General features: G+C 41.7%; 1 protein-coding gene across 2 annotated transcripts in view; it reads right to left on the bottom strand.

Moving 5' to 3' along the window:
• Nucleotides 1-267: 267 nt before the first annotated feature.
• Nucleotides 268-11,453, bottom strand: part of TMEM182 (transmembrane protein 182) — a 28,368-nt gene continuing 17,182 nt past the window's right edge. For both annotated transcript variants that reach the window (XM_029604840.1, XM_029604841.1), the window contains exon 5: nucleotides 268-1,254. In XM_029604840.1, the coding sequence (XP_029460700.1) occupies nucleotides 1,031-1,254 (224 nt within the window). In that variant the 3' untranslated portion in view covers nucleotides 268-1,030. The remainder of the gene's footprint in view (nucleotides 1,255-11,453) is intronic.

Here is an 11,453-nt window from a genome sequence, read left to right as displayed (position 1 = left end):
AAATTGCTACGATAGTATCTTACATTTACACACATGTCCTTTGAAAATTACACTCACAGGTTATAAAATACTCTAGTAGATCTCTGTGCAGCTATATACGCGCATGTATGGGGACATGCAGAATTCTAGGAAAGTTATCCTCAAAGTCCTTGGATTTTCTTTCCAGACTTTGAGAGCTGCTGTTGGTTCCAGAAGAGTCGGCAAGGATAGTCTCTAAAATATTTTCAATGCACAATAAATGTGTATAAAATGTGTTTACATAGGAAATCAATCAAAACATATTTATTTCCTGATAAGTTCTAGGATTTGAGATTGGAAATCACACACCAGCTCGAAACTTGATCATAATGTTGCTTGTTAGGTATGCTGTTGCAGATCACAGACTTGTCAGCAGGTAACAAGTAAATACAGTGCAGCACAATCTGTTTCCATAATCTGCCCAATTTGCAAGTAATAACATGGAAGATATATGCAAGTAAAGAAGCTATTGCATAAAAAACCATTTTCACTGAATCAGTAGTCATGGACTCATCTTCCATAGTGTTCTGTTCCTGAATTGACATAAGATATGACATGAACAACTGTGGTCTATTTATAAGCTCAGAAGCTAAGGCAAGAGGTGCTCTGAGGGAGAGAACCGGCATAGGGAGAGAATGAATTGCTCTTGGCTGCTTGGCTTCCTCCGGCAACAATGATCATCCTCCACAAAATATACAAAATATAAATAGGCTTTAAACATTTTGACCAATGTTATAGATAAGGGTGAAGAGGACTGGGAAGACAGATTACTGCGCATTCTGTTCATATACAGATATATGCCAATGATTCAAAAAATAAGTGAAAGAATTTGATAGGAGAGAATGCCTCCCTTTTCCCAAGAAGTTACTGTGCCCTGTACAACTTTTTCCATCTACGGTCATTCGAAGAAAATATCAATTCTAGAATTATACAGAAAATATGCCGCAGTTGCAGTGTACAAAAAAATTCTGTCCCAAATAATATATTTTAAATATAGGAGCGGCTTTTGTGCTTAGCTAGTGTAAATCTGAATGGTACGTCCCACTAGCAGGAAAAGCATCCCTGCAAACAAAGAGAAAAATATTCCGATGGGAGCGAGTATGAAGGACCAGCCATAGCGGACGTACACAGTAAAGTCTGGGCAATCTTCTTTTCTGGAATTCATGTAGTTGTCCAGATCAGCCATTCCCTGGACCCAAATGACATACATCACTACCACCAGCGAGTACAAGATGCCTGAATGAAAAAGAAGATATCAGTTAGCTTTCTGGCAAGGCTTTTAAATCCGCTTTTCAATTGGCTATACCTTCGTTTCATTAGAAAACCGTTGTGGTGCAGGGTACTTTGTAAAATAATTTAATATCACGACATATTTATATGAGGTTCCATATTCCAAATACGACTTTTTTTGCCTTTGTGTGGTTTTTTGGATTGGGTTCTTTAGTCCCTTGCTAATATTATTTATCTCGTACAGCACTGTGATAGGGTGCAGTAACATAGGAAAGACAACGAATAACCAAGTTAGACTGCTTTCTTTTATTAACTCAGCTTAGGGCCTCCTCCTCCTTCACTCAGTGCTAAAGCCAGAAAGTTTACAGATTCAAATCTTGAAATTTCTCAATGGAAAAATGAACTGCGGTATCGCTGAAGTAATAGAAGATCCTCATTTTTGCCTTCTGTTTCCCGACACAATTGTGTCATGTGCCAATCTGCTCTTACTTTGTCACATTTCACACGTAAATTGTATAATCTGACTTTCCCCAGTTTATCTGGGTTAGTTGAGAACTGTTTAGACTCATTTGTGCAACATTGTTAATGAAAGTGCCCCTTTAAAATCTCATATTCCAAAAGCTAACAAGAAAACCCCATGTTTCTCTGAAGCAGTTAGAGATCTGAGGCAATCCAACAAGAAATTAGAAACATGTTTGAGCAAATTGCACTTGGTTGCAGATAGGGATATTTATAAACAACAATTAGTTTCTTATAATAAGAAAAGAAGAGAGCTGAAAAGATCTTGTTTATTCAACCAAGTTGTCCGGTTCAATCAACAGGTCATATGAACTTTTTCAGATTGTTAAATTTCTCAGATTCATCTAAAAGTAAACCCAGAGAGCTTTCTTCTGCGGTACATGAACTTTCAAAGGTCAATTCTTTCACTCTCTACCCTGATTCTAAGATTGATTCAATTAAAAGTTCATTTTCTGCAATTTCTAATATTCAGCCTGGATACAGAGAAAATCAAACAGTGGTAGATCCTTTTGAAGGAATCGTCCTCCAATGGTCTTTCCACCTTTAAGGAGGAAGGACATACCCTGATGTCAACATCCTTCTCTTTCTGTCTCCCTCTCAGTCCGATGCAATACCGTGCACTCATGCTAGCGCACAGGTTAACCCACGGTTGGACGTGTGTTTTGGACGTGCGTCCATAACCCTTGATGCAATAAGGGAATCAGCGCATCCAAAATGCTTGCCCAAACCAGGGCATATCTAATAGCGTTCATCGCTTGTAAATGCCTTGTTGATGAGGTTATGAGCTAATACCCCCGATGTTAAAAATAACCGTGTACCCGACGTACACATTTTAACCCTCAAAAATTAATGCCAGCCCCGGAACTGGCATCAAGTTTTGAGGAGGCCCAAAAGTTGAAAAGAAAAGCAGAAAATACTGCTTTTCTGTAGTTCCTCTGACTTAACATATTAAGTCGGAGGAACCACAGAAAGTAGCAACTTGAAAAAAATTTTTAAAACAATGTCGTGACAGTGGTCGGGTTAGGGAAACAGACATTCATAAACTTGAACCCCTGTTTTCCAAACCCACACACAGCCATTTTTCCTGGGCTCCTGATGCCCAGGAGGTGCTAGGGACACACAATTTCCCCTAGTGCCTCCTTTTTAATGCAGCGGCTCATTTGCCTACTGCATCGCATACCTGGGAGAGAGGGATAGGCGCATGTTAGGAAAGTGGGCGCCTAATTTTGAGTGCCCGTTTTTCCTGCACAGATATTGCATCGGCCTGTCTATCTTTGAAAGATTTACCAAATTTACTTTCCTCTACTTTCAAATGACTCCCCCCTGTATTAATTAAAGGACAGTGGGCATTTTAGCTTCACATTTATGATCTGTTATCAATTTCTCCTTAGAGGAAGACGTTTTTCCCTCACAATTAAAGGAGGCAGTGGTGGCTCCAATCTTGACAAGAGGCTACTCAGACTATTCTGGCTTCTCTGGTCTATCTCCCATCTTCCTTTTGTGGGTAAACTAATTAAGAAGATAGCTCATTGATCAACTGGATAATTCAGAAGCAAACTGGATTTCGCACCAGGTATAGTATAGAAAATGCCTTAGTAGTTATTATGAACTACATTTAAAAAAATCATGATCTAGGACAAGACCGTATAGTAATCTCTTTAGATTTGTCATCTGCTTTTTATACCATAGATCAAGATATCCTGTTCTCTTGCTTAAAGGCCATTGATGTAGAAGACATTGTATATTCTCGATTTACCTATTTTCTTCAAGGGAGAACACAAGTTCGTTGGGGCAATAGTTTTTCCCTACTTTGGAACCTGATGTCTCGTGTTCCACAAGGATCTTCCCTATTTCCTGTACTGGACAATATTTATATGTTGCCCTTGACATACATAATTGGAAAAATAGGCCCGCACTTTTCAATGTATGCAGATGATATCCAGATTTCTTGCTTACTGGGGGCAAACCATGATGAGACTGTGTCCAACCTAAATAACTGTCTTCAAAAAAAGCAATCATTGGTTAACTGGAAATATGCTGAAATTAAGCCATGACAAAGGCTGTTATAAGGTTGTGGCGCCTAACTATGTTATAGTTGTGCTCTCAAATTCTAATTGGATCTCATGCCATTTCTCTAAAAGACATAGTAAACATTTAGGGAGTCTGGTTGGATACGAATATAACAATGGAAAGACATATTAATAATATTAAAAAATCTTACCTATTTCATCTCTAGAATATTTGTAATATGCACCCATATTTGGAAAAAGAAAATTTGCATATGCTAGTGCAAGCAGTGATTTCTTCTTGACTTGCGTGAGAGCAAGCAATGAATTCTTTACTGGTAGTGTTGTCTATATCCCAGATTCATAGATTGCAGCAAGTTTTGTTTGAGGGACTAATCTTTATAATAATGGCCAACCTGTACAAGTTCTCCTCCCTGGCTTCCAAGCTCTTATAGAATAAATTTTAAGGGCTTGATTATTATTTACATGCTTAAAACTGGGTTTTACATGTGTAAATGTACTTTACCCATGTTAAGTGTCTTTTGAAAATTGCTACAGTATATGCTATTGAATTGTCAAAAAGGGGTAGATTTTAAAAGGTGCGCGCACGCGTCCATGTGCACATGGTTCCTGGCGCATGCACATGGACGCGTGGATTTTATAACATGTGCCCCCACACATGCATGTTATAAAATCCTGGGCTGCATGCACATGCGCGCTGGATTTTATAATCCACGCACGCATGAGCGGGTGGCATGCGCAGGGGGGTGGATTTCAGCAAATTACGCACGGCGATGCAATTGGGCCTCCCCCAGTTCCCTCCCAGTCCGTTCCAATTAAGGAACGAACTGGGAGGGAACTTCCTACCTTCCTGCCTAATCTTCCTTCCCTTTCCCCTCTTCATCCCGACCCCTACCACTTACCTAACAAAGAATTTTTTAATTTTTTTACTTACTGCTCCGTCAGCGCAGAAGCAACTTGAGGGCCAGATTTTAAAAGCTCTATGCACGTAAATCCAGTGAATTTACGCTCGTAGAGTGCCTTTCGCGTGCCGGGCCTATTTTCAAAAGGCACAGCAACGCGTGTAAAGCCCCGGGACGTGTGTATGTCCCGGGACTTTCCTAAAGGGGCAGTCCAGGGGTGGGGTGAGGGCAGGGCCAGAGGCCTCTGACACAGCGGCCATTTGCCGCTGTGTCGGAGGATCGCATGCTGGCAGGCTGCCGGTGCGCGTAACCTGCGCTTGCCTCCAGGCAGGCGCAAAAGGTATGATACAAATTTGGGGGGGTTAGAGTAGGGCTGGGGGAGGAAAGGTTAGGGGAAGGGGTGGGAAATTTAGGTTAGGAGGACTAGAAGTTCCCTCACAGGCTGCTCCGATTTCGGAGTTGCCTGGGAGGGAATGGGGGAAAGCAACGCGGCTCAGCGCGCGCAAGGTGCACAATTGTGCACCCCTTGCGCACGCCGACCCCCAATTTTATAACATGCTCGCTCCTGCACACGCATATTATAAAATCGGGCGTGCATGTGTGCGTGCCAGGTAGCGCGTGCACATGTACGCTCGCACGCAGCTTTTAAAGTCTACCCGTGAGCGCGCTAGCCGGCTGCCGGCTCACGCTCCCCTGAACAACGGCTAATGGACGCAGCCCCAGCTGGCCTCCGTCCCACCCTGCCCCACTCCTTCCCACCCAGAACATGCCCCCGGCTGACTCTTTTTTCAGGGCCTGGCACTTGTGTGTGTATTGGCACTTACACGCAAGGCTGGGCACTTTTGAAAATGCACACGGCACATGCAGGGGCTGGCCACGCACATAAGTGCTGATTTTAATGCCATGGCCATTTTAAAATTCGACCATTAATGAGGGGTTAATGGCTTTTGGAAATTGCTAGAATAGTATGATATATTTATGCGCGTAACTCCTTTCAAAATTTACCTGTAAGGTTCTATGTTTGATTTTTTTGTACTTTCCATATACCTGCCGTGCCTTATCTTTCAGCATGTGTTCATTATTACCGATCTTCAAGGGCTTTTTTCCTCTCAAATGCTTAAATATGGTTGACCCTTCAGTCGTCACTAGATGGCCCTAGGTCTCTTACCGTCAGGACTAATAACAACTTAGTGGAAATCTCCATTCCTTTTCAGTCTCACCAATGAGCTGACTGAGATTGGCTATCCCAAGGGCATAAGGTGGAGCTAAAGGTACAGAGAACGCTGTCATTTTGGTTTGGTTCTAGAAGATTTAGGATCTATTTCTCCTTTCACCCTGCTGAATTTGGGCCTACTAACCCAACTTGGTATTTTTCCTGTGTTCAGAGGAGATTCCTCATCAAACACTCCCTGTCTGAAAGGGTCTGCCTCATGTTTGGAAGACAAAGAGATTTTTGGAACCTTTTAATCAAATTATAGAATGGTTTTCTCGTTCTGGGGAACATCCTATGCTTTGGGAGAGAGACAAGTCCCAATCCTGAGGAACAGGGGCTAGAGACCTGTGAACTATCCCTCATCTCCCTAGAGAAAGCAAAGCAGTGACAGCACTACCCAGCGTGGGATTTTTGGATTTTGAGTGATTTGGGTTTTTCCCCTTTTTTGTTAGTGTGGAAGTTTCTTCTCACCCACACAGAATTGGAGTTGGAGAATTTTGATCAAGACTGAAAACATCAGACTTCTTCTTCTGAGAAGTCACACAGCGTGGAAAGAGTTACAGGATTGAAACATCAAGATCTGGAGACTCCCAACCGGCTCTCCACCCCAAAGGGACCAGGTCCCAGGCTGTGGGCAAGAGATAGGACTTTGGACTCAGGTAGGACCTTTTCGTGCTTTGGGGTTCCCCAATAGGATTCCTCCGAAGGTTTGGGGCTTGTACACTGATCAGTAAAAAGTGGCAAGTTCCCCCTCAGGACTTGGAGAGAAGGATAAAGGCTAATCCTCAGAGAGACTATGCAAATAGATCAAATGTACAGTTTCAGTTGTGAGAAGTATTCCGGACTAAGATCATCAGTAAATTTTATTTAAACACCCAGTCTGTCCCTGAGGAAAGTTCCATAATAGAAAGATATATTCCCACTTAAGCAGAAACACTCCATCACCTGGGCCAAGAAGGATTTCCTTCTCCCCACCCCCCCCCCCCCCCCCCCCAGGATCTGAAACGAGAGGGAATAATACGAAAAGAATAACCCCAAATACTTGCATCCATCAAACCTCTTCTCAAGAAACCTAACTTGGACCCCAAAGACCCCAACAGCTACCGTCCAATCTCCAATCTTCCTTTCATTGCCAAGGTGATGGAGAACCTAGTAAACATCCAACTATCGGAATACATAGAAGAACACAATATTCTATTCCCTACTCAAATCGGTTTCAGAAAAGCTTCAAGTACCGAATCCCTACTCATCTCTCTAACGGACCTTACCTTGGGCCTTGACAAAGGACAGGCCTTCCTACTGATCCTATTGGATCTATCAGCAGCATTCGACACTGTAAACCACGCCACACTACTAAACCAACTGGCAAACATCGGTATTGCAGGATCAGCACTAACATGGTTCAAAACTTACCTTACCTTGGGCCTTGACAAAGGACAGGCCTTCCTACTGATCCTATTGGATCTATCAGCAGCATTCGACACTGTAAACCACGCCACACTACTAAACCAACTGGCAAACATCGGTATTGCAGGATCAGCACTAACATGGTTCAAAACTTTCTTAGAGAACAGAGGTTTCAAAGTTAGAATCCTCAACAAAGAATCCCATAGATACCCATCTTCACAAGGAGTTCCTCAGGGTTCTTCTCTCTCACCAACACTTTTCAACTTATACCTTCTCCCGCTCTGCCAACTGCTAAATAAATTGAACCTAAAACACTTTATATTTGCAGATGACGTCCAGATTGTGATCCCCCTCAAAGATTCCATCACTAAAACCCTAGAACTTTGGGAAAACTGTTTTCAAGAAATTAATGACCTCCTATCCAGCTTAAATTTAATTCTTAACCAATCAAAAAGTGAATTCATACTAATCTCTCCAGATAATTGCAAAATCACTACAAACCCGCCAGCCAATTTGCAAATCACAAAAGTAAGAGATCTAGGAGTCTCTCTAGACAACCGGCTAAATCTAAAATCATTCATTAATCAAACAACTAAGGACTGCTTCCACAAACTACACGTATTGAAAAGAATAAAACCCCTATTTCATTTCCATGATTATAGAACAGTGCTCCAAGCAATAATCTTTGCTAAAATAGATTACTGCAACGCTATCTTACTAGGCCTCCCATCATCCCATACTAAACCGCTCCAAATGATTCAGAACACGGCAGCAAGAATCCTAACAAACAAGAGAAGAAGAGATCACATTACGCCAGTCCTTAAAGACCTGCACTGGTTGCCAATCCACTACAGAATAATCCATAAATCTCTCACTACAATCTACAAAAGTATTCATGGACTGGCTCCACTCCATCTACAAATAGAACTCAAAAAACACTCCTCCAACAGACCCATCAGAGAAACATACAGAGAATATCTACAGGTACCACATGCCAATACCACCCAACATATAACATTGAGAGACCGGGCCTTCTCTACAGCAGGCCCACCACTATGGAACTCAATCCCCTTAGAATTACGACAGGAACCATGTCTACCAACCTTCAGAAAAAGACTTAAAACATGGCTGTTCAAGAAAGCCTTTCCGGACCCTTACTGATTCTCCTACACTAAATACAACAAGACTGATCATCTTCCGTTAAACTAATATAGTCATTAACAACCACCGCAAAGTTCTACCTCTTGTTAAACTTCTATCTTCCTCTTCTTTTACTCCCAGTTAGAATCATCCCTGTTTTATTGTAACTTCTTCTTCTGAGCACTTGTTATAATTTGTTATAATTTGTTATAAGTTGTAATGTATACATTCAAGTTATAGTTATGTACTGCCCACCCCTTGTTTTATGTAAACCGACATGATACGAACTCCGTGAATGCCGGTATAGAAAAATCACAAAATAAATAAATAAATAAATAAATAAATAAACAAATACTTTTATGGCCCTAGGAGAAACAACAACTCCCCCATTAAAGGGTGAGATAAAAATTTCAGATAATGTTAAATTGGTTTCTTCTCAACACAGAGCATTTTCTTGCATTGGTATCTTGCATATGGAATTCCTCATCTCATGCTTTCAGATCACTGGATGATTTCTCTGTTTTCCACAAACACTGCAAAACCTGACTGATTTGTGTTCTTTATTTTAACTTTAAGTTATATCTTATTTGTTTGTTTTATGTTATTGTTTATGTTAACTCTGTACACTGCTTTGTAGCCTTTTGAGAGAGGTGCTTATGAAGTATTGAAATAAATAAATGTAACCCCTGGGTGGGACGGATCATTTTACTTGCATCCAGGGACATATAAGAGAAAGAAAAGAAATGGAGCCTTTAATGAAAGCAGCACCCCTTCACTGTCTCTCAGTCTCCCCTTCACCCTACCAGATAGCTTTACTTTCTAAGTCCCAGGATTCCAGTGTGGGGACGGACAATAGTTCTTGTATCCTGCTTTTTTGCAAGACCAGCCTGTCCTTGGTACACAGCACTGATAATTAACATTGGCTCTGCATCCAGTAAACACACAGAAGAATGGTGGTTTCTACCTTCTTTACTGATAGCTGATTAGATGACTGAATAGAATTTACACCTTCAATTCGTTTCTTGGTTAACGTCAATAAATAGGCCAGCAGAAAGATTTAATAAACTTATGACTCTGCTTCTTTAGCAAAGTCTCTACTTTTACTGGAAGCATTTAATTTACACTGAATGCCTTCTTCCTCCCAATTACTCCAAACTCTCCAAAATTATCAGATTGAATTTGGTTCAATCCTCCTTCAAAATCAAATTGCCTCATTAGCTCTTCCCACTGAAGGTGGTTAGAACAACATCCCCAGTAATGTATCAGAACTTAGTCCCAGATTTCTTACTCTTCTTAAATTCTCTTGAATCAGTCAAATCCTTAGGCAGCAACGCGTAGGCACCTTACTCTCCCTTTAGTTAATACTCCATATAGCAGTAACAAAGTTCTTGTTACCTTTACTTTCTGTCCTTTAGTTTCCTTCCTTTAATATTATTGGCTGGGATCCTCTTCTCCAGCTGCATTCCTCCACACTTCTGGTTCTTTCAAGATGAAAAAAACTCCACTCTCACAAAGGTTTGGTTACTGAGTCCTGGCTACCAAGGGCCATCAGTTCCAAGTGGAACAAAAATAGTCTTTGAACCCAAAAAGGGGAAAAAAAGCAATCACAAAGTAGGAAGGGTAGAATAAAACTTCCTTGCCTCAGAGGAGACAGTGTAAAAAGAAAGTTACTTAAAAAATATAGGGCCTCGTTTTCTAAAGTATCGCAGGCCTGCGGTACTTTAGAAAAATGTGGTAATGAGGGGCGGGGGGGGTCCTGCGCTAGCCGGCCGCGATCGCACTTCCGCGGTGCGATCGCTGCCAGCATCGCGCCCAATAACTGCACCATAGAAGGTGTAGTTATTGGGCTCGAAATAGGCAGCGAAAAGGCTCCTTACCTTTTCGCTGTCCGCGCCATCCTCGCAAAGTTGGCCCCGGTGACGCCCCGACTCCTCCTCTTCCAGAACCGACTCCGCCCCGATGTAGGTAGCGCAGGCATGCGATAGCCTTAGACAATAAGGCCCATAATTCCTCTGCATCAGGTCACTGTCAGGTTTATCCTCTGAAGGAGAGATAGCGCACTGCAGGTCTTCCTTACCCAAGATCCAGCCTTAAACACAGGGATGCTCCAATCCACTGCAACAAGGGGAACTGGCACTCACAGGATTCTCAAAAATTGGCTTAAAAGCATCCAAAGCAAGAACAAAGGCTGGGAAAAAATGGGAAAACTTCCTTACTCTGTTCCCATAACTCAGGAAAAAAAATTAGCAAGCAGGAGACAGAGGACTCCTGTCAGGTTGAACTGTAACAAAAAATCCATGAGGATTGATGGTGCTTTGGGATGATAAACGACAGCTAAGTCACACCATCTGTAGTTCCCACATGGAGGAGCAAAACCCAAACCTCTCTCACTAATTTCTACACAGAACCTCCCCAATCAATTGGTACACTCCTTTTAGTTAGGGAAACCAAAGGTTCCCTACATAAAAAAAAAAAAAAATCTGTTTTAGCCTGGCTCATTTCATTATTTCACACAATTTTGAAAATCGTAAGCACGGGTCACCTATTTTGAGACTGCAGAGAAGTCAGGAGCAAACAGCTATTTGGGAAGGTCAGCGAAGAAAATATTTGCTTTTCAACGCCAGAAGCAGGAGATGCATGGATGGTTGCAGGGTAATGAATTCAAGTGTGGCTGGCAGGAAGGACAGAGAGAACTAAACAGGCTGACTTGGTCATTTGGTCTTTTTGTTAGCTTCTACCATGTTACCATGTTACTATAACAATCTTGATCAGTTTTATAGAAATCGTAAAACAGGAAGAGCCATCAGGTTGTTATAGAAAGGGACTGAAAACAATGGAAACCAGCATTCAAATCCTTATGACCCTGGGCCAGTCAATTTATCTCCCATTACCTCAAGAACTCTCTTAGATGATAAGCTCTTTGGGACAGGGAAATACATAACTGGGAAAATGTTCTAAACCACCGTGAGTTAAAATTGAAAAGGTGGTCTAAAAATA

The sequence above is a fragment of the Rhinatrema bivittatum genome, chromosome 5 (genome assembly GCF_901001135.1).
Source record: "Rhinatrema bivittatum chromosome 5, aRhiBiv1.1, whole genome shotgun sequence".
In the NCBI taxonomy this organism is placed as follows: Eukaryota; Metazoa; Chordata; class Amphibia; order Gymnophiona; family Rhinatrematidae; genus Rhinatrema; species Rhinatrema bivittatum.
This window is presented reverse-complemented; position numbering and strand designations above follow the sequence as displayed.